This window comes from Pygocentrus nattereri, chromosome 27, assembly GCF_015220715.1.
Source record: "Pygocentrus nattereri isolate fPygNat1 chromosome 27, fPygNat1.pri, whole genome shotgun sequence".
In the NCBI taxonomy this organism is placed as follows: Eukaryota; Metazoa; Chordata; class Actinopteri; order Characiformes; family Serrasalmidae; genus Pygocentrus; species Pygocentrus nattereri.
Window position 1 is genome coordinate 13,575,988 of NC_051237.1, and position 24,481 is coordinate 13,600,468.

Genomic DNA, 24,481 nt, shown 5'->3' on the forward strand with positions numbered 1-24,481 from the left:
GAAAACGGGTGGGGAAAAAATAACTCTGTGCACCTCCTGCTACAAGAGCACTGCTGCCGGAGACCTGCTCAATGGATTCAGCCAGAACGCAACAACACTTCTAGTAAACATGTCACGCACGAAGAAAATTTTTTCAAGGGAGTGAAATGTGTGCAGGAGGCGTCTAAACGTTTCGGGGTGAGCTTTAACCTGTTGTTTCTCTTACCTCTAAACGGCACGGTTTGGTCTATGGATTATGCATAGGTGATGTGTATTGTTCTTTGATCAGTACTGAAATTGTGTTAGCAGTTCTCAGACCCTAGAAGACGTCTACTGCTTCAAACACTCTCCAGTCTAAATGTAATAAAAGGAAAAACAGAAATACTGACGTTTTGAGAGAATGCTTGCTTTGGACGTTTGAGTTTCATGCATATTCCAGCGGTGGAAAAGTGATTGGATTAGACTTCACAGAAGCCTCGGCGTTTACAATGCTGGATTTGTGACTGCTACTTTGAAATGGTCCCCATTGTGTTGCCTTCCACTGTTATCTTCAGCCGGTCCGTGTACTCTCCACATGACTGAATCATCAGGTTATTAATCACTTCAGTTAATATTTTGGGGGCAATTTCGAGCGCCACCAACTGTCAAGGCGCATCACTTAGCAGGTAATGTACTCAGAGTAACCTAACGTTATTATTGCTCCACAGAGGCCATCGTTTACTCCACTGTCACCTCCATCACTGAGGAGGAGTACACTCCTAAAACAGATGGCTCTTAACGGTTCTTTAGTAAAAGGAGTGATTCCGTTTAGAACCAGGAGTTCTATATAGAGCCATTTAATACGTAAATGGTTCTTTGCGTGGGTTAAACCGGTCTTTAGACTGATGGAGAATGTGATGCATATGGTTCTATACAGAGCCTTTTTGTAAATGGTTCTACATAGCACCAAAAAAGGATTTGCTATTGTTATGATGTCAGGCTTTTTATGATAGAAGAACCCTTTTTGGTGCTATATAGAACCATTTTCGAAAAAGGTATTTTGAATATTTAAAGGTATTTCATGCTCAAATGATTCTATCTACAATGCAGTCGTGGCAATGCGGTGTCAACAATGACGCTGGCTTCTTTGGAAGCCTACATGTTGCTCCTTTAACATGAACTGCTCCTTAACCTGCACCCTTAAAAAGAGAGTTCTTCAACGGTGCTTTACTGAAGGAAATGGTACTACATAGAACCATGAGCCCCTTTGCACAATTAAACGGCTCTTTGCATCGTGAAAGGGTTCTTCAGTTGTTACAAGCTTGACATTATAACAATACAAGAACCCTTTTCGAAAAGGTAATATACGTATAAATCTACATCTACAGCACGTTCTCCATAAATCTGCAGAGCCTTTCCCAATATTAAGAACCCTTTAATCATGCAGAGGGTTATTTGAGTGTTCATGGTTCTGTGCAGAATTACTTTCTTTATAGCTGAAATCAACACTAACGTGATGGTTGGGGAATACGAGGGAATTCAGAAAATCAGCCAGAGGTCATTATTAGCATACATTCTTAAAAATGATGGTTCTTCAGAGGTCCCTTGGTAAATAAAATAGTTCTATATAGAAACATAAACACTCAAAGAACCATTTGCATGATGGAAGAGTTCTTTGCATCTCTAAATGGCTTTTCAGCCTCGTGGAGAATGTGCTGTAGAGGAAAAGCGTAGTAAATAGCACCCAAAGGGATTCTTCTGTTGTTACAATCTTAAGCCTGTAATAATAGAATAACCCTTTTTTGGTCCTATATAGAACATTTTCAAAAAGGTTTTGTGTAAAACCAAGTAAATCACATTCTCCATCAGTCTGAAGAACCTTTTTATGATACAAAGAACCCTTTAATCATACAAAGGGTTGTTTGAGTGTTCATGGTTCTATCTAGAACTATTTACTTTACTAAAGAACCCTCGAAGAACCATCTTTTTTGAGAATGCATACACTAATGACATCTACTGTAAACGAATAGTATGTAATAAATATAGCCATTAATTTATTTTCAGAACCCTTAAAGAACCTTCTTTTTTTGAGAGTATAGGTTTGGGAACCTACCAGGTTATGAGTTCCGGATTTCCCCCGAAGATGTTTATATCACGTTGTAAATTTCTTTAAACATCAACGTTGATAGAACATGTTGCTGGGCTTGTTCTTGTGGATCAGAGCACAGAATGTATATTCTGGGTGTAAAAGAGACAGCTGACAGTTCAGGCTTCAGGCACAGTTGTTTGCCAGCTGTTGTGCTTTGCCTGTTATCGTATTTGTAGTTCTTTCTAATGTTGACATGCAATAGAGTAGTCAAACAATGAAAGCCACCGTGATGGCAGACATGACAGGCTGGTCAAGTTGAATGAGAGGTGAATACGCTGATGTGCTGTAACTCTTTGCAAACGGCTTCTTCTGATTTCATAGTGCTTGTCATTCCAAACACATGTACAGTATTTTTGAAGAAACATCGCTCACTTGAAGGGTAACTCCACAGATTTATCAACATGTCTACAAAATTTAATGGTTATAATGTGAACAACGTCATTCAGAGCGGTTTCATGCGAAATGGTGCACGGTGGAGAAATTGTCCCCAGTGATGGTAAAAGGAGTCAGATGTTTCAAGTGTTGGAGCCTCTAAAAGCAACCCAAAATAGCTCCATGTGCTTTGTAGACACCGCAACATTTGATACGTAGCACCACAACTGTAAATAAATAAATTTCGATTTCACACCGAAGACTGTGTTTACATTTCAACCACTAAGTAATGCTAAATAGTCCTGAAATTTTGACAATCTGTGGAAATTCCTGTTAATGCAGGCCTCTCATCCAATCCGGGACTTAACCCTACATGCTGGACTTTAAACTTCAGAAATTTGTCATAAAAAAAACATCATAAACTTTTGGCAAAGCTTAAGTGAGAGTCACTAATCAGCATCTCTAGGCGTACTGTTGGTCACAGTCCCCATGGCTGATTTTGCAAAAATGCTGTGTGCGCGCAGCATCTTGTTTAGATTACTCCAGAGACATGCATGCACTGTCCTAGAGGATGACTGATATGGCAATGCGTTTTCAATTTTCAACAACAATGCTGGCTTGTTTGAAATAAAAAAAATCTCCTACATTTTCCTCTTTTATCATGGACTGTGCCTTAACCTATCTTAAATTTGCATTAACCTGCCGGCTTGGAAATCTCTGAGAGCAATGCAGATAGAGGTCATTATTAGCATATACAATAAAGACATCTATTGTAGCTAAATAGTGTGTGACTCACTCTACTTACTGTAATTGCCTGATTTTGCGCATGAAATAGATTGTCAGGAGTTGAATACGGGGGCTGCAGCTGCTAGCAGAGTTTTATTAGACCGTGCAGGTTTATAGCTTCGGTCTTTCCTGTACATTAGTGTCTTAATAATTAAACTGAAAAGGCTTAGTACTACTTAGCTTAGTTAAATAATGGCAGTGCATAATGGTATAGAGCATCAGAGTAGAAACGAAAAGAAGGTCAAAAGAGGGTCTATATGGCCCTCTTTGGCAATGAGGCAGAGCTAAGTGAGATGTAAAATGACATGACAAAGTAAGCAGAAAGTGGCTTGAGGCTTGACTTGCTTTTACTGTGCTGGTGTGCTCAGTCACTGAATTATGCTCCGACAGCACACACATCACAGGCAGCTTTCATCTTCTGTAGCTCAGACAAATATGTATTACATTCAGCCATAATTAAATTATCATCTGTGCATGCAGGCTTTAGAGCAGTATATGAAATATATGTCACTGGGGACCCAGCAAATAAGAAGCAGCAAACATGTAGGCTTGTTTTTTTTGTTTTTTTTTGTGGAATTGCTTCTGAACTAAAGGTACATTCACTTTTTGGGCTATATACATATCTGCTTGTGTCAATGCGTAAACATTTATGAAAGGAAGATATTGAGACTGTAATGACCTGGATTAGAAATGAAATAAAATCTGGACAGATACAAACATCTGTGCAGTGGCAGTACCCACATGAATCCAATATAATTAATATAATATAATGATTCATATTGATAAATCCCATCTTTATTTTGATGGCCCACTATAGATGCTTTGTATATGGTTTGTGTTTAACTAAATATATGTTATTCACTTCAACTTTTTCCTAACTCTAAGCCTAATCTGAATCTAACCCCAGAAACCTGAACCTAATCCTACCCCTGATACCTGAGACACTGGTTTATGATCACATTTTGGCCTTAGACCTAATTTTAAAAACGTATTTATGGCAAAGGTGTACATGCATGGTGTTATAAAACAAAATAATTACCAAAGAAAGGAAACTTTTTTTTACAAACTATTTTAACATTATCAGCATTGCATGTAAAACTCAGAAGATGTGTAGGTCCTCAGGTTTTGGATAGTAAGAAAAATGTCTATTTTTGTTCTAGACATTAGACATCGTAACCCCTGGTTCCTATCACCACCACTGTAAAGTGTCATTAAGTTTCTCAACAATTAACCATTTCACATCAAACCACTCTGAATGTCTTTGTTTACATCAAATTTAGAAATATTTCCTTTTAACTAACAGCTTTTGCTAAAATGCAAGCATTTTCATCTTCTTATTCATCTTCTTATTCATTTCCTGCTATTATTTATTTGCTATGGTGAGATAACCAGCCTGGCCAGGTAGCTTTTATAGGAATCTGATATAAGGCAATATATGGATTCAAATCTATTAGCATATATAGGCATATTAGCATATGTGGATTTCAGGTATATCCATATGGACATATATATGACATATATGCCAACTGATTTGAAATGGGCCATTTTCAAATATGGGATATACACTCACCGGCCACTTTATTAGGTTCATTATGTTAGGTTTATTGTTATGTTATGTTATTAGGTTTATTATGTTCAGTTGCTTGTTAACACAAATAGCCAATCAGCCAATCACATGACTGCAACTCAATGCCTTTAGGCATGTAGAGGTGGTCAAGACAACTTGCTGAAGTGCAGACCGAGCACCAGAATGGGGAAGAAAGGGGATTTAAGGGACTTTGAATGTGGCATGGTTGTTGGTGCCAGATGGGCTGGTCTGAGTATTTCAGAAACTGCTGATCTACTGGGATTTTCACGCACAACCATCTCTAGGGTTTACAGAGAACGGTCCGAAAAAGAGGAAATATCCAGTGAGCGGTCAGTTGTGTGGACGAAAATGCCCTGTTGATGTGAGAGGTCAGAGGAGAATGGGCAGACTGGTTCCAGATGATAGAAAGGCAACAGGAACTCAAATAACCAACCAAAATCTCTGAGGAATGTTTCCAACACCTTGTTGAAAGTGTGCCATGAAGAATTAAGACAGTTCTGAAGGCAAAAGGGGGTCCAACCTTTTACTGGCAAGGTACCTAATAAAGTGGTGAGTCTATATTTGGTGGTGAGTCTATATTTCAACAGTATATCCACGTACATAAACATATGTGTAACACATATATTTAACAGTATATGAATGGCATATATTTAATATATACTAGATTCATGCTGAATAATGCTACATGTGTTATTTATGTTCTTTAATGCTATACCTGTTATATAAAGGTTTTAATGCATCTTAGTTTTTTCCATGTACTTCCTAATGAAGTGAAAACTAGTATAATAGCTACTTATAGCTAAATTATAAAAACATGCACATTGTAAGCTGTACAATAAAAGCATTAAAACATGAAATAAATTAAAATATTGTTCCCTGGAACATTTAAGTAATGACATTTTTAAAAGCAGTAATATGTATGTATGTAACGCCGGGGAGCGAGGAGGCAGATGCATACGCTGAGATAAGCGACTTTTATTATGGGCAAATCCAGGGTCATGGTCAAGACGGTCCAGGGTCATAGAGCTAATGCAAACAGATCGGGGTGCAGACATGATTAACACAGAAACACCGAACAAACATACAAACATGACCAAACAGTACAAAGACCAGCGAATACAAAGGACAAACACGGGGCTTATAAAACACAGGGATAACGAGGGACCAGCGGAAAACAGGTGGCGACAATCAGGGTGCGGAGTCACAAAACAAGGGGCCAGACTAGGAAACCAAAACAAAGAAAACACGTGGACTAGACCAAAACAAAACACGAACACATGGACAGGACCGGAGGGGCCAATCGTGACAATGTATGTATCCATGTATTTTGCATATATAATATATTATTATAATAATAATAATAATAATAATAATAATAATATGTCCCCCCATTATGCATACATGCCCACTATTTTGTACTTACATAAATGTACACAACAAACATCTAGATATATTTAAAAATATATACCTTACCCTTATTTGCATATAAGGCCATATATCAGATTTCCATATATCTGTCAGGAAATGAAAACAGAAGAAAGCTTTTATTGAGCCTTTTCATGACAGTTAGTATGATATAAAAGTTACTGCCTGCATACCTCACTGCCCACCTTCTCAGATACACCTTATATTTTGGAGCATTTCACTGCGACCTCATCAAGTATATTTTTCTTTCTCTTCCATTTGTTATCATTATGTCTTCATTAGGTTGACATATAAAAGCTGCTACCTTGGTAAGCAATGCTAAAAGTAAAAGGAACGACTCAATAAGTGACCAGTTACAATCAGCAAGCCGTGGCTGAGGGAGCCACTGATTTAACGTCCTAAGTTACCTCAAATATCGACTTGCTTGTGATGTTTACAATTTGTTTGTGCATTTTTGTGTTTGTATGCATAGGTTTATATATGTTAGCCCAAAGTAACCGACCCAAAATGTTCTCGGCTTATTGGAAATTCTCTCCACTCTACTGATATCCCACTTTGGCATTGTATAATGTTGTTTCTTGCTCCTGGGGGTCCACAGCACTGCACAGTTTCAGCTATTCCATCTAAATACGCCTGCTCCAACTCATGAGGGGCTTGATAACCAGTTGATGAGCAAGTGTGTTGAGGTGGGGAATAGCTGGAAGTGTGGAAACTTTTAACAAACCTCAGTCAAATTGCATGTTTTGTTGATAAGATTACACATTTCTACTACAGTGAACAAACTTTAGTATGTATATTCTAGCTAGGCCACAATGTCTATTTATTTATATTTATGAAAAAAAATCTGTAAAATGTAAAAACATGAAACGTGCCATAGCCTTTGCACATAACTTTAAATATGTTGAAGTCTGCAAATAAATAGTGATGGTCCTGTAGGTATTACAGCATAGCTAAATAACATGTATCTTCTTTTACACAGAGCTGATCATACATTCATTGACACAAAGCTTAAGTACCTGAGAGTGCTCGGGCAGCCTGAGAGCCAGACTATGGGCTCTAAAGGAGTGGAGAGGCGCAAACAGGCCACCCCTGCCCAAACCCCAGAGGGCAACGTGGTGATGAGCTTCAGCTTTGAGAGCTATCAGCTAGAGGAAGAGGACTGCCAAGGCAAAGAAATCCCAGACAAAGGCGTGCTGGCTCTCTCTGAGCCTGGTGAGTCTTCCTTATACAACTGCTGCACTGCCTGCAGATTCATACATTTACTCCAGGGCCAAAAGCACAATCGCTACAAATTGGGCAAATTGTGTTAGTCCTTTGGATACAAGCCGCATGTTTCGTGCCTGAGGTTAAACTGAGGCGAAGCTTATATCACCTGCCATGTAATAGCAAGAGCTAATCACGTTAGTTTAGATAGGGCACTAATGCTGCCTGGAAGGCCTTGTTAACTGAATCTTTGGGATAAGAAAGCAAAGAGTACTCTCTAATCTCTGAGAGACGATTGCTTTGATATTTTTTTATAACTTCTCACTGAGTATGCAGTTTATAGGGTTTGAGTGTTCACACTGTACTTTGCATGCACAGTACAGCTTGTTCAGAATGCTCTATTATACATATGGTCAATTATTCCTATTATTATACCAATCAGCTGTTGTAACAAATTGTGTTTCTGAAATAGTTACTTTATAGGAGAACGGAACTTTAAAGTGGCCACTTTTTGGTTCCCCCTGAATCTTTTAGACCGACATATGTAAATAAGCTCTGTTCTGATTGGCCACTCTATATTGTTGTTAGCTACTACATCAGACTCTTTTATTTAAAGTGAGTTTTCTTCCATGTTATAGTACCTTGTATGTATGCATGTATGTTAATGTAAAAAGGTAACACATTCTGTGAATAATATGTTCACATGTTATAATGCATTATAAAGCATTATAGACATAGCTATAAATATTTCTAAAAATGAATTACACTTTGTAGTGTATTTATATTTTTAACACAATGTGCTATAAGTAGTGTTAATGACATGTTATATTGTCACTGCTAACAAAGTCCGTGATTGCAGAGTAAGGTGAGACAAATTTAAAAAGACGTTTATTCATGCCATGGCATTTCCAATATTTTATTTAATACCACGGGTGTTTTTAATGCTCCAACTTCTGTGGCCTGAATATTCACATGCCAGCTGCAAGCTACAATGCACTTTCCTTAACCACTGCTCCCACTTAAAAATGACATTACATCACATCAAACCACGTACTCGTCAAGGCCCTCCCCTGAAACCCCTCTGACATCACACTGAGCATGAAAATACTGCAGAGTGAAGGCATGGAGAGTGAGAGGCAAGTTAGTAAAGTGCTATCGTAATTTATCCCCTCACTGATTCTAACATTAACCACTAGAAACCTTCACTCTGTAACATCACTATGCTACAGTACAGTAATGCTAATTTCTCCAACTGTGGTGTACATTGACTTACACACTCTGGGTGATGGCACCACTAGTTTAAAGTCAAAGCACTTTGCTTTTTATGTTGCAGTACAATAAATCCTTCAGTACATATGTCAGCCCAAAGTCTTACTCTAAATACTGAGGGAGACTTAGGCACAGTCTGCTTCAGTTTACTTAGAACAGACAAATACAATGTATGAATTCTTATAACATGTTATGAACACTACTTGTTATGCATTATGTTAACAACTCATATTGCTTAACAAGCAAGGCTATAAAATGTAAAACATTTTTATAAACATTTATAGCCATGGTTATGATGCCTTTTGAATGCACTGTAATCCATATGCTGTGAATGTGTTCATAGGTTCTTATAGACAAGGTATGCACAGAAAGTGTGACCAGATTGTATTTCAAGGAATGTTTCCCATCTGCTGATCCATTCGTTATGTTCACGCAGTGTGAAGGGCACCTGCTGTTTTCGAATGGTGTACAAAAATAAAAACAAAAAAAATGGATTTCAAAAGTTTTGATGTGATAGCAACAATATGTGTTTTTTGATGATCAGTGCTAGAAACAGTATTAGGTAGACCCTTTTAAAATTCACAAGCCTCCTGCAGCTGGGAAGCAAAAGAACTGCTATGGTGGAAATGAACCTCTGTCAATCACTACCACGATGACTCTCACAACAATGTGAGAAAGAGAGAGCAGAATATCAACAATGCTCATACATATGAATGCGAAAAGATGCCTTTAAAGTGACAAAGCACACGCTGGGTGGCACGCAGTATAAGAATACATCACATTTCAAAAGAGTAGATTCATATAATATGACTGAATAAAGCAGCTGATGCATGTTGATGGATATTCCACTGATGCATAAATCAATCTGTGTGGTTTCTGTGCGTAGTTTTTGAGGAACCTGTTCCGGATGACCGCTATCATGGGATCTACTTTGCTATGCTGCTGGCTGGTGTTGGCTTCCTGTTGCCTTATAATAGCTTCATCACAGATGTGGACTACCTGCACCATAAATTTGAAGGTACAGCTTTTCTTTGAAGCTTGTCTTTGCTACACAAAAAATCCAGGTATCTCTGAGCCAGTAACTTTACAGTAGAACTTTTAATGCACAATAATGGAAAAATATTAATTAATTAATAAGTAATTTTGCAGCATTTCTGTTGGTCCATTCATCATGCATTATTCACACAATGTAAATAATGGCTGCTGTGTATAAATGATGTAAAAAAATAAAAATGGGAAAACTTTTTTGGCAGCAACAATATATATTTAAATTCCACTTTTAAAAATCATGGATTAAAATGGGCCTTTTCAGTGGATCAGCCATGATTACTTGGCTATTTGCATAATGATAATGTATATTTTAAATTCTTGTACTGGTCTCTCCTACAGTAAGAAACAGAGCCTGGTAGATTTTCCTGTTCATCTTTTTTACCGCATAGTTTTTATTGACTTAACGTCTTTTAAAGGCTTTTAAACGGCTTTTTAAAGGCTGTGCAGTTTATATTTTCACAATAAAGCATTTTGGAAACTTTGAATGGCTAAATTTTTTTCTGTTAAATCCATTTTTATGATTTGGCCCTTTTACTCAATTAATCATCAAAATAACTGTTGATAATCTTAATCAATGGTAACAGCCTCTAATTTCACATATGGACGGTAATATATGCAAACAATGTGAGCTAAGCTTTCTTTGAAATCTCATTAGGCTGCTTTGTCACTGTTCTCTTGGCCTCCATTGTCCCTCAGAAAAAAAGAAATGCTGATAAGAAACGTGATTAGAGATGGGATTTGAGGCCATGTCTTTGTGGCTTTTGTGTCTTGTCAGGGACGTCCATTGTGTTCGACATGAGCCTGACATATATTCTCGTGGCTCTGGTTGCGGTAGTGCTGAACAATGTGCTGGTGGAGATGCTCAGCCTGCACACCAGGATCACTGTGGGTGAGTCTGTTTATTTGGGCCCTCACACACACACACACACACACACACACAAAGGGGCTGGCAGAGGAGGCTGATTGACCTGAGAGAGTGCATGGCTAGCCCTCCGGGTGGAGGGAGGAGGGGCTCCCTGCTCACTCAGCTCAGCTGCATCAGTCGTCAGCACTGCAGGTCCAGCGTCCACTCACTTCTACTGAATCAGTGCTGAGGGAAGTGCAAAGAGGAGATATTTAAAATGGAGAAACAATCCATTTTGATAACAGTGATTACATTTATCCTTTTCGAGTGCATCGATATTATTTTGAGCAGAGGAACCAAGGTTTAAAGTGTCCACCTAATGCAATAGTTTGGTGAACAATAAAATATACCCATTTTTCCTATGACCTACCAGTCAGCCAAGGCATGTTTGTTATCCATTGTTTGCTTCTTTAGTTTTAAAGCTTATTTTAATGCTTAAAATAACCACACGTCAAGTTGTCAAAGGCCCCAGTTGTTTTTTGAAAATAAGATGTATGTATGTTTAGTATGTAAATGCTGTTAAAGTTCCAAACGTACCATTAACTCCCTAGTCCAAGCAGTTCACTTTAAAATTATAAAGAGTGCTTCAGCCTGGATTGTTTTTTGAGGAAGGCCTAATAAATAGCAGCCAATCAGAACAGAGATAATTTATGTCAGTCCGTAGTTTATAATATATCATATATTAGTCTTAAATACACAGCAATAAAAAATATGAAACCACACAAAGCTATAAGGGGACTTCAGGAAGAAGAAATAAAATATAAGACAAATAGAGAATGTAGGCTCTTTAAGTACTCTTAAGTATACTTGATTGTGTTGTGTCGCAGTCTCAGGAAAAATGATACCTTTCAGCGTGCAAACATTGCTGGGGTATGTCTTCATTATCTTTAGTTAGGGAACGTAATTATACTCGGCTAGAGGTTAGGGGACCAAACTTGTGACTGGAAGGTCACCGGTTCAATCCCCTGAGCCAACAGAACATGACCAAAGTGCTCTGAGCAAGGCACCTAATCCCCAACTGTTTCCCAGGCACTGTGGATAGGCCCGCCCACCGCTCCAGGCAGGTGTGCTCATTGTCCCCTGGTGTGTGTGTTCAAAAGTGTGCATGTATGTGGGTGTTTCACTGCACGGATGGGTAAAATACAGAGGTCTAGTTCCTCTGTGTGTAAACACAGTTGGTCAATGGTTCCACTGCAGTTATATTTTTTTAAGTTTCTTTGACTCCATACACCTCGTCCTAACTCCAGGTTAATTTAGGAAAAGGTACAAATATGCACCTTGTCCCTGGCAACGTCAATGTAGTTTTCCTTTAAAACTCATGTAAGGTTCAGAATTAGACCGTAAGGACCACTGTGTACCTTTGAGGGTACATTTACATTGTTTGTACCATGGGGGATCCAAATTTTACCTGGACAGTACTCGGTATTGTAGAAAAGCATGCACAGTTTTAGCCTTCAGGATGGCTGCAGCTACTGTTTTTAGCTATGCAGTGTCCTTGTTCTTTCTTTAAGGCATAATTAGTACATTTACACATTGAAGCTTCTGATTCCCACACTTACAAATTAAAATGCAGCTGTTTCAGTATGAGCTGTGTTATTAGAGCCATTTCTGTGAAGGACAAACAAACAGGCGCACAGACCTAGAAGGAGAAAAAGAGGGGGAGGAGAAAGAGCAGCAAGACTCCAAAAATAATCATGCTTTATTCTTTAATGACTTCTTTTGTGTTCCCCAGAGCTGTGGGGATGACTGTATCAAAATCATTGCCACCAGTAGCTCCAGGCACAGATCAGATTCAGTCTGAAACACGCCTCTGCATCTCTTCTGTGTTATGTGCTGTACCTCATTGATTTACACTTACCTGTTTATGTTGATTAAGAACATATTCAGCCAGTTTAATTCAAAGTGTTTTTCCCCTGTGGTGGTTTTGATGTAGTGTCTGTACTGTACTGAATGTTGCCAACAGCTCAACTGAGTTACTCTCAGGTGATTTCTCTATCTTTCTCTCACTCTGTGTTTTCCTCCCTCTCGTTCTCTGCTGTGAGGGAATCCTATCTGATTGAAGTAAATGTCACTTCTTGCAGGTTACCTCTTTGCTCTTGGCCCTCTGCTTTTTGTCAGCATCTTTGATGTGTGGCTGGAGAAGTTCACCACAAACCAGGCATACGCCCTCAATCTGATATCTGTGGGTGTCGTGGCATTTGGATGCACAGGTATTGATTCGCAATCTTCTTAAGCTTTAGATGGGGTGCAGCATGTGTCAACAATTATCTTTCTTCTTCCACCTTTAGCGAGCAGTGTTTTTTGATGTTCATGTTGTGCCATTATCCTGCCAATGTGATGATTTGTCTGATATTGCTTTAATATTGTCTACAGTGCAGCAGTCCAGTTTCTATGGCTACATGGGGATGCTTCCCAAACGGTATACGCAAGGAGTAATGACTGGAGAAAGTAAGATGATCCAGCTTAACTAATAAAAAGCATAATAAACATTTTACCTGCACAAGTCTGGTCTGACCTGAAAAATTGCCAACGATTTGCATTTTCTCAACTTAATTTAGTCAAAAGTTGTTGTGACTTGTATTTTAAGTATTGCATGTAAGATAGGTCTGTAAAGTGCAAACCAATTTGAGCTTGCTCATAAAAAACACTGAATGTGGTTGCTTTCTTATAAGCTGAAATTTGGTTGTAACACTTTTTGTTGCAGCGCCTGTAACTCACTGAAGTTTTGATCTAGAGATCTCAAACTTTTATACAATGCACCCAGATTTGTTTACTACAAATGACATCAATTCAGTCCTCAGCAAGGATATCATAGGCTTCATGTCAAATACATGGTGTTCCTTTGTTACAACCTACCCCACTACCTGGGAAGGTTGCAACATATGTTGGGGTAAGTTGTAACAATTAGACAAAAAAAGCAAAAACAGAGACCACACCATGCAAAATGCTTCAAAAAGAGGTTTACTTAAATAAAATAACTACCAGAAAATTGCTTTTCATCCTATGTTTGTGGTTGTTTCATGCTATATATTACTGCCACTTGATATGCTCATTTTTCTGATATAAAGGAAGTGAAGCAGAAAACCAGGATTACATAGATACAAAGAGTTCACATAGGACCCCCAGTCTGATAGGTGAGGGTTTTCTTACTGAATTGAGCTAAAGTGCCACTAGGATTCAAACGAGTTGTAGCTTGTGCGTGGGGAATTAGGGGTGTTGGGGGAATTGGATTTAATTCAGTGAAATGGGGAAGCTAAATAAAATCAACTCAAAAATGTAAGAAATCTAAGTCACACTTTTTCTTTCTTTTTTAAAAAAGAAGAGCTTTTGACGAAGCTTGAGTTGAGAAAATAAAGCTGTGCAGAAGGTCAATCTAAAATGACTAATTAATCTCATATTCTCTTAGGCACAGCAGGCGTGATCATTTCACTTAGCCGGATATTCACCAAGCTGCTGATCAGAGACGAGAGGAAGAACACCATCATCTTCTTCCTCATCTCCATTGGCATGGAGCTGATGTGCTTCATTCTGCATCTGCTGGTGCGCAGAACGCGTTTCGTGCGATATTACACCAGCCTGGCCCGTCAGGGTCTGTCCCACTCCAAAGACCACTCCCACAATGGCAACCAGTACCAAGTCCACCATGATGTCATTACAGAGGAAGTAAGATTTGTAAGTTTATTTTATTTTTAGAAGCAGAGATCACTTATTTCTGAGGCTGTGGCGTAACATGCAACATGTTGGTTTACTTAAATCTACTTAAATTTAAGGGCCCAAATTCCTCTCTCTCGAAACAACATGAATTACATAGTAGCATAAGAGTAACCAAATCATTTATAGTAGTTACTGAATAATATGTCTTAAGATTAATAACTTGATAATAAGCCTGCAGTTTAAGGAGTTCAAGAGTTATTTATAAATGCTGAGATTCAGAAACCAGGTCTCTAATGTGTTTTCTGCATTTCCCAGATAGGTTTGGACACCAGTCAAATGACGCATTTTGTTGATTTCTTATGTGAAAATAATCTCTACAGAGAACACACTTTTAGGGTACAATTTCTATTTATTTAGCAAATTAAAAAATAAAATGTGCTGTAACTTTTGCACAGACTTCAATTTTTCCCCAATATGTCAAATTCAGTGGCCTTATTAAAATGATGTATTAAAATGTACAGATGTGTATTGTGTGTGTGGAGGATGTTTACTTATTTTTAAATCAACAAAAAGATGCAATTTGACTAGGAGTGTCCAAACTTTTGCATACAACTGTACATCTGGCAAGATCTGTGGGTATTAAATAACATACATTGGGCAAAAACTAAACAACAGCTAGCACTGCACGCTAGATGTTTTGTTAATTTATGGTATAGAAGTCAGTTTTGCTTTAGAATTGAATAAAAAGATACTATATTGTTACACTGAATCTCCAAAAATATTCAGACACACCTTTCTAATTGGTTGCTGACATAGGTGTTCAGTTGTGCACACACAGCTTATATAATCTCCACAGAAAAGCGTTTCTAATGGAATGGGATGCTCTGGAGCAGCTGCTCATGATCCTTTGCTCACCAAGCCCAATGCCAAGAGGTACACTATATTTCCAAAAGTATTCACTCACCCATCCAAAAAATTGAATTCAGGTGTTCCAGTCACTTCTTTGGCCACAGGTGTATAAAACCAAGCACCTAGGCCTGCAGACTGCTTCTCCAAACATTAGTGAAAGAATGTGTCGCACTCAGGAGCTCAGTGAATTCCAGCATGGTACCGTGATCGGACGTCACGTGTGCAACAAGTCCAGTCATGAAATTTCCTCACTACTAAATGTTCCACAGTCAACTGTCAGTGGTATTATAACAAAGTGGAAGCGAATGACAGTAACTCAGCCACGAAGTGGTCAGCCACGTAAAATGACAGAGCGGGGTCAGTGGATGCTGAGGTGAAGAGCACAGAGGTCACCAACTTTCTGCAGAGTCAATCACTACAGACCTCCAAACTTCATGTGGCCTTCAGATCAGCTCAAGAACAGCGTAGAGAGCTTCATGGAATGGGTTTCCATGGCCGAGCAGCTGCATCCAAGCCTTACATCACCAAGCGCAATGCAAAGCATCGAATGCAGTGGTGTAAACGCCACTGGACTCAAGAGCAGTGGAGACGTGTCCTCTGGAGTGACGAATCATGCTTCTCAGTCTGGCAATCTGATGGACGACTCTGGGTTTGTCAGTTGCCAGGAGAACGGTACTTGTCTGGCTGCACTGTGTCAAGTGTAAAGTTTGGTGGAGGGGGGATTATGGTGTGGGGTTGTTTTTCAGGAGTTGGGCTCGACTACACGGTGAAAGCAACTTTTCATGGTTCAGCAGACCAAGAGATTTTGAACAATTTCATGCTCCCAACTTTGTAGGAACAGTTTGGGGATGGTCCCCTCCTGTTCCAACATGACTGGGTACCAGTGCACAGAGCAGGTCCATAAAGACATAAGATGACCGGGTTTGGTGTGGAAGAACTTGACTGGCCTACAGAGTCCTGACCTCAACCTGATATAACACCTTTGGGATGAATTAGAGCAGAGACTGTGAGCCAGGCCTTCTCGTCCAACATCAGTGTCTGACCTCACTTCTGGAAGAATGGTCAAAAATTCCCATAAACAGACTCCTAAACCTTGTGGGACGCCTTCCCAGAAGAGTTGAAGCTGTTATAGCTGCTGTTTGTGCAGGCTCATTGGCCTGATTGTGGTAAATGTGCTCTATAGCTCAGAGAGAAGGTGAAGGAGCTTGATTTAGTGCTAGAGGCTGTTCACTTAATTTACGTTGGCACTTCTGCATAACAATGTTTTTCCTCCGGGTGATGGATGGAATACTAAGCGCTGTTGCTTCATGCCAAATATTTTCCCATTTTTCGGTGTAATGGAACAATTTGAATGCATTAATGTAACAGGCTCGCAGAGAAGAAGCTGGAGATCAGATTCAGCACATGGATGAATGGAGGCTTAGTAAAATTCGCTCAGTCTGAACAAATAAAAGATGCCATCATTTCAGCTAGCAGTCATCTTGGAGAGATGCCAAGACTCTCATTAGTAGCAAAGAAAGCTAGTAACTGTATCAGTTCTTCATAGAGATGTACGCTGTTATGATCTCACTATTTAGTCTAATTTTTTTTTGCTCTTTTTTTCCCTGTGAATTTTTCTGCTCTCTGAGACTCTTGAATTATTATGCTGGGTGCTCCCAGTCTCCACTGCCGTGGGACCTAGGGGCTCCTTTTTTAATCTCAACAAATTAAGGAGAGTGGTTTTACTGGCTCAGCCAGGCACTTAATCAAGTAATGGCCCTCTTCACATAGCCCCTGCAAAACTGCTAGCACATCAGAGGAAGATTCATAATGACTGAATCCAGCTTCGGCTCTAACAAGGTTACACAAACGTGATTGGTGCTGCCACTAGTTTTGACATATTTTTTTCATTGTCACTTCATATATTCACGTTTCACCGTATCTAATAAGGTGCAAAATTAGTGGCTTCCTGAAATCAAGGGCCTCCCTTCCCTGTTTCTGTGCAGCTGTGATTTATTTATTTTTTTTCAGGAAAGATTGGTCTGATGTCATCTTTTTTGCTTCAAGGGCAACGGTGCAGTGGGAGTTTCTCCTACTGAAGATGGCAGCACTGAGACAGACTACACTGGCACCAGCACATATGTGAGATTTGATGTGCCTAAGCTGAAAATTAAAAGGAGCTGGCCAAGCATCAAGGGTGAGACCATACAAGCAATCATCACAATGTAGAAATTTGGTGTAAGCTACAATATGATATTGGGTAGCTGTTGAAATGTTTAAAACTGTGATACTTCAAGGATTTCAGAACAATAGAACACATTCAATGGCTGACCGAGGACTGAGGTTCCCCAAATGCCAGGGTGCACTTCCCTCAACAAGCTTACAAACCTAATTCAGGATACAAGAACAAACTTATCCTCTTTCATTAGTTGTGTTCCGAATATTAGGCTGCTGCTGAGAAAGGCAGCTCTTCAGTAGCACTGTCATATAAAGGCTCCTTGTTTTTATTACGCAATGTAATATGCGACAGTCTACCAGGGCTGCTTTGTCATGCAATCGGAAAGAAGTCACGCATGAAATGTGATGGAGGAAATACTGTTTATGTGAAGGCTGGTAAGCTGGCAAGCAAAGCATTGATGTAAACTGTTTAACTCACTGAAAGCAGGTGTATTTTATACCCTGCATTCGGTTTAAACAGATTACACAACTAAGGAAACAGCATACTGTATGTTATTATACATTTTATCCTTTTTAAACAGTCTGTAGTAGCTGGTTTCATCTGCTTGCATTTCTCTTGAACTTCGGGTGAGATGCTTACAAAAGAATTACAGGCAACAGAAGACAATGAAGGAGATTCTGCTAGTGTCTTATGTGTTTATAGTCAGAATTTAGGCAGTGTTTCTCAGCTATATTTGAAAGATCCTCCTGATTGGAAAATCTTAAAATTACCAACATACCAACTAGATTTTGGAGCACAGCTTAAAACACAATTTTTAAGTCTCCAGATTATTTGTTTTGCTTTGGATTTTTCAAGGATGCGCCAATATAGGAATTGTCAATGTTTTGTTTACATAATTATTTTCTTTACATATTTGCTGATGCCAATGTTGATGCCGATACATAAGCATTTAATAAAAGTAGAAATTAGGGCTACATCTACCTGAATTAGCATTATGGTGAAATGTATCAGTTATTTGTAAAGGGTTACAAATGTAGAAAAAAATATTAAAATGCAGATCACGTGCAGCAACTCGGTGTAGGAGTACAACAAATACATCATGTCATATAATACACCAAATACATACAAGTATCGGTTTGGAACATTGGTCAAATCTAAGTATCTGTCCAATACATCTCACAGTTTTTAAGCCAGTATGATTCTAATATTATCCTGTATGCCTAGTAAACATAGGTGTCAAAACACCTCCTCCTTTGTCTTATAATACATTATAATAGTTGCTTTTGGCACATAAGGCATCTACAAGGTGTACTCTTTAAATTATACAGTGGCCTGTATTTGGCCCACACTTTCTTGCATAACTACATATTTACATTAGTTAATTACTTATTAGATTCATATTAGCCCACAACCCAGAAAATGTGTGTATGTGTGTAGATTCTGATAATATATTGATATTGGTTACTAAATTATGTATTTATGTATAGTCATTAATGAAAAATATGCCTTAAGGGTAATTAATTACAAACCTGCAGTTTAATTGATGTTAATAATGAATGAGATGTTTTTAATAAATGTGATTCATAACATTTCAGATTATTGACTATGACATTAACTCCCTGAGAAAGAAAACAGGAATAATGAGTGACCCCTTTTCTTTCAGATATGATCCTGCATCGTTATGTGGTGTCCCGTGTGATCTGGGCCTACATGTTGTCCATTGCTGTCACCTACTTCATCACACTGTGCCTGTTTCCAGGACTGGAGTCAGAGATTCGCAATGTCACACTGGGAGAGTGGCTGCCCATCCTGATCATGGCCATCTTTAACATGTCTGACTTTGTGGGCAAAGTGAGCTGCTGAATAAAAATGTCATTTCCACTGCATTCTTAATCTAGTAGCTCTGCATAAGTAGGCCTCTGTTCTGATGATCCATATCTGTACTTATCCTGTCAGGCAGAGAGGTTACCCTAGAAAATAAGCAGCTTCCAAACTCGTCGCTCTGTTTGTCTGCAGATCTTGGCTGCTTTGCCTTACGAGTGGAACGGGATACGCCTGCTCTTTTTCTCCTGCTTGAGGGTGGTCTTCATCCCTCTCTTCATCATGTGTGTGTACCCGGTGCCAAAACCTACACTCAGTCACCCGGCGTGGCCCTGCGTCTTCTCCCTCCTCATGGGAATCACCAACGGCTACTTCGGCAGTGTGCCCATGATTCAGGCCGCTGGCAAGGTGCCGCCAGAGCAGAGGGAGCTAGCAGGTAAATCTGCTGACTTGAAAGGGTCAAATATGCTAATGCTGCTGGAAATGATTGTATGGGCCAGTTAACATTATTTAAATGAGAATGTGAAGTCAGCAGGGTCCCTCTAGCTTTCATGCGTTGTTAGCCACATTAGCATTTTAGGTGAAGCTGTTCAATCAAATTTACACAGTTTTTCACCAAATGTAGTCAATCAAGCAGGAAAATGTACTGCCACTTCTGTTTTAGCTATGCAGCAAACTTTTGAACATTTATATAGGTAATACTGTGATGTGAGGTCTAAAACTGCTGTCAGACAAAAACTCTAAACTAGCAACTTTTTAGGAAAGAGATAAAAACATTTTTAACTTTCACAGGAAGTTAATGTAAAAATGTAATAGTAATTTTGGAGCATTTTATTGGTCCATTCTTCTTAAAAAATTAAATGTAAATGACAGTTTTACTAAAATATGTCAAAAACATGAAAAATGGAGATACAAGGTTATGTTCTCCCATCAACAAATTACTTAAGGCAGTGAAAGGGTTAACAAGTAAGCAAGTAAGTGTTGATTTAGGTGTGCAGTTTGCACAATGCTGATCACTTCTGTTATTTATTAGGTACATTAGCTTTGTAGGCACAGTGCAGAATTAAAGACCACAAAGTTTGCCCTCTAAACATGTCTTAGCTAACTGACTGATTGAATTGGGGCTCAGAGAGAAATATGGTCCATTTCTTATTTGGCCCAACAGTTGCTTAAAAAGATCAAATATGCTGATAATGCTAATAACAGGCTGGTAATGCCTGTGTTCATAAGAAAGAAAATCAGAAAAGAGATCTCATTTACATTTCTGTAGTTTCTCCTAGACAACATTGTGGCCAGATGGAATGACAAAGGAGGAGCTTCAGTCACTCCTGCTGCTCAGATATTTCTCCTGAGAAAAAGAGCTCAGCAATCTCATCTGATCTCACAAGATCTCAAATTAAAGTCACTTTATTGTGACTGTTGATACTGTGCTCATGTGAGCCAAGATCTTAACACTCATTATATCTGCAACTAAACACTTGTCTGCCCTTCATCTCTCCTGTATCTCATGTCTCCTCATGTCTCCAGATGCTGTTCCTCCTCAGGAATTTTAGGAGAATCGGTATCTTGAGCCATCAAAGAGCAACATTTATACAGCAAATGTTTCCTTTGGGTAGGGGCCAGTTAGCATTATACAAATGAGCAGATGAAATTGTCAGATGCCCAAGCTTTCATGCATTATTAGCCACATTAGCATTTTAAGTGAAGTGGTTAAAGAGGCGATAAAAGCTTTTAAGTGTGTGATGGTTGTATCTGAGAGATCCATTTTACATAAACTTCTGGGTCTGTATGTGTCTGTTTGTGCATTTGGACTCGTTTTCCTCAGCGATGTCTCTAACTCTTTTCAACAGGAAACACTATGACCGTATCCTACATGGCAGGACTGATGTTGGGATCTGTGGTAGCCTATGCAGCTTACCGTTTCACTGCTCCAGGCTCAGGCCTCCACTCAGAGACTGGCTTAAACTTCACCCGGGGTTATTAATGCCCTTTGACTGCACTCCGCAGCTCCACGCACTGTATGCATATCTCACATCAATCTCATCAGGTGGCACTGTTTCCCATGCAGCAACTCAGCAGTCCCCACAAATCAAAGCTCCACTGCAGCCATATTTTGTCCCGGCTGCCGGGCTTTGCTCTTTTGAATGTAGTAAAGCAGGGGAAGAAAATCTTACTGACACTGTAAAGAGTTGTGTGTAGCATATGCTTCATTGTGTTGCTTTTTCATGTTTTATGAAAGTCTTTTGATGAGCTTTAGAAGGGAGATGTGTGCTGTCTGGGCTGTTCCTCAGTGACTCCCCTTGACTACCCCTCTTATGGTGGTTTGTAGCAGGAAACCATAAGCTTTTATGCGTGTATGCTGTAAAGGTGGATTTTACTGGAAAACTCCAGTGGCTCAAGGCCTATTTGCATCTACCTTCTCAAGAAATCCTGTCTCATTGGTGATGTTGGATGCAGGTAAAAAGCCGATCATTAAGATGAGAAAACCGTGTCTTCAGTCGTGCATTATGAATGTTGGACATTTTTGCTAAAGCTAACTGAGTGTGGATCTTAAAAAAATAAAAGCTTTTTGTATATTTTTTGTTCTTCAAGTGATTGTGAAAACTGATGTAATCTAATAACCTAATAATCTAATAAGAGTTAATAATCTAATACAGTTACAGAGTTACACATTACCAAACAAGGTTCTCTGTGAAGGTCTTCAAATGGAAAACAAATTGTAAAGTGAAGTCTGTGAGAAATAGGAGCAAAGTCTGGCTGAGATGCCCTACCACTATCTAAAAACGCACTTAAGTCTGGTAGAACTCTCAGGAAAATACACATCCCTGTGGTCAGGCCTTATATAATATTCATATGCTCTGCCATAAGCAAAGGCTACTGTCCATGTAAATATTATTCATCCCAGATACCAACAATGTAAATGAACCCTCGTAGATACAGAATTTGCACACTGCATTCACTTTCCCAGAGCAAAGGTGCATATTTGTACCTTTTCATAACTTAAAGTGGAATTCTGCCGATCACAATTTCTACATAATTGAACCATTAACTTGTAAACAAAGTCATTCAGAGTGGTTTGATGAAGCCTTTTCCGTCCTAGAGAAACTTAGAGTCAGAATTGTTCTCAGTGGTGGTGATAAGAACCAGACATTTGATGAATTTAATGCCTCTAAAAGCTATAACATCAAATGTTTACAAATAATTTAATAAAAATACTTTTGAGATCAACTTCTGGCCTAAAATGTTTTGTTTTTAAATCATGGCCCTGTCGTAGGGCAAAACAGCCCCAAAAGAATACCGCTTTTTAATTGATTTATTATTTTTTTACCATTATCAGCGCTACATATAAACATAAAAACTCAGAATGCATGTAGCCTAGTTTCACTGGTGGCTTTGAATAGTAAATAAAATGCTATAATTGTGTTGTAGACATTGTGACCCCCGGTTCCTATCAACACCACTGTGAAGAAAAATCTGAGCTCCTCTATAATGCACCGCTGCACAGAAAAATAAAAAAGGCTGACAAGTTGGTGGAATTCCCCTTGAACTGCGAATAGTAATGTAAAATAAAAAGCCTGGAGACAAGAAAGGATGTGTGGAGAATAGAATAGCCTACATAAAAGTTATATATCCTTAAAAGCAAACGGTTGATTTGACCACGAAGCAAAATAAAATCATCTAACATACCAGTAAGAATAACAAGGCAACATTTTTTCGCATGGGGAATATGGAGTACATTCCCCTTTTCTGAGAAGAAATACTTCGATCAGCAGATGTCGCTGTTGCACAGTCTTTCTGCTGTGATGGCGTCTGAAACGTAGGGTTAGTCGAGCACGAACAACGTTATTATAATAAAAGCGGTTCTGGGTTTATTACACGAGGTTCAGCTCCTTTCAGTTACCCCAGTAAACAGCAGCGTCACATTGCCTCATAATAAGCTACATGAATAATGGATGCAGGCGAGGCTTACGGTTAGTGAAGATAGGCCTGCTGTATTTATTTGAATGCTCGACGTGTAGAGCAGACCTCAGGGGCTTGAAAACTGACACATTATTCACAAGGCTGCTTGTTTTGATAGGCACTAGTGCATGCATCCCAGACAGTTTGTGCTAATTGTGGATCCTTTTCACTTTTTATTGGCTCCACCATCACTGGACAGAGTCATGAATCTCTGTTTCTGATGTGGTTTCAAAGAACACGTAGTCACATGCAGATACTTAGAGGCCTTCAACTCGAGTCAAGGATTGGTAGAGGAAATGCAGTTGGACGGGGCCTATGGAAACAGATGGCCTGCTGTGTTTTTGTAGTATGTATAGAGGTGAGTATATTGGACAGCCCCAAGGCGCTGCCTGCTTTCTCGCTGAAGGATGTAATAAAGTGCAGCACTGTTGTTGACAGCAGTAACCACAGATCCATGTCCATGCTCTCACTCAAGGTATGCCAGGGTGGAGCCACTGTAGCCATGCCTGTCAACATGAGGAGGCATTCTGGACCTTGTTGTAACCTCTGAGTGGTTCCTTCCATTGCTGTTTACCCACTAGAGTATGCCCAATCACTAGTGGAGGATGATGGGAAATCTCTAACTGGAACCCATTAAAGCATAAAGCTTACAAATAGCTCTGGAGAAGCAAACATCAGTAGGATGCTTTGGCAGAGATTGCAGAATCAATTGTTGTGCCTTAGTGGTTTAAGGCAGATCTGTCTGTAATTTATCTAATCTATTCTGCGATAATTTATTCCTCTGAAGCCTGCTGGGTTGAGGATTGGCACCTGTCCCAACTGGTTCTCCTCTTAATAGTCAAAGTGCCATGAAAGCGTTATTGAGGTAAATTTCAATACAGCTGGAGGACAGCGGTGGACAACTATTAAAGCAACACCCACGTTTCTGTACTAACTGATTAATGACAGATGGAGAATATTACATATTTTAGAGGAAAAAACTCATTTGTCATAGACTTATGATTTCATTAATGTACAGAAGCCAAAGACCACCCAACATGTATTTCATTTTGGGTCAAATTGACCATTAAGGTCGAATAAAATTAAGTAAGCCATTCATTTTTCATTCAGTTTCACATTCAGATTAGTTTTATAAACTGCACAGAAGCCTTGGCAACCACACGTAATAGAAAGTTTTCAGTAGGTAGTGTGTCTGTCCTTAGCCTTTATTCCAGCTTCCACTTTTTTTCAGGAGACTTGATTTCAGTTTTTCAAAGAAATCTGTAGAGACATTTC

General features: G+C 39.1%; 1 protein-coding gene across 2 annotated transcripts; it reads left to right on the plus strand.

The window, feature by feature from the left end:
* Positions 1–23: 23 nt before the first annotated feature.
* On the plus strand, positions 24–21,822 carry slc29a4 (solute carrier family 29 member 4). Of its 2 annotated transcripts, none has more exons than XM_017703091.2 (11): positions 24–177; positions 7,258–7,490; positions 9,637–9,768; positions 10,576–10,689; positions 12,786–12,914; positions 13,078–13,152; positions 14,111–14,376; positions 17,314–17,443; positions 19,089–19,276; positions 19,442–19,682; positions 21,097–21,822. In XM_017703091.2, exons 2-11 carry the CDS (start codon positions 7,328–7,330, stop codon positions 21,228–21,230), a joined length of 1,572 nt encoding a protein of 523 aa, XP_017558580.1. In that variant the 5' UTR covers positions 24–177; positions 7,258–7,327; the 3' UTR covers positions 21,231–21,822. The 2 variants fall into 2 exon arrangements, with proteins under 2 accessions (XP_017558580.1, XP_017558582.1); XM_017703093.2 differs by having other exon boundaries at positions 14,111–14,367.
* The last annotated feature ends 2,659 nt before the right edge of the window (positions 21,823–24,481 follow it).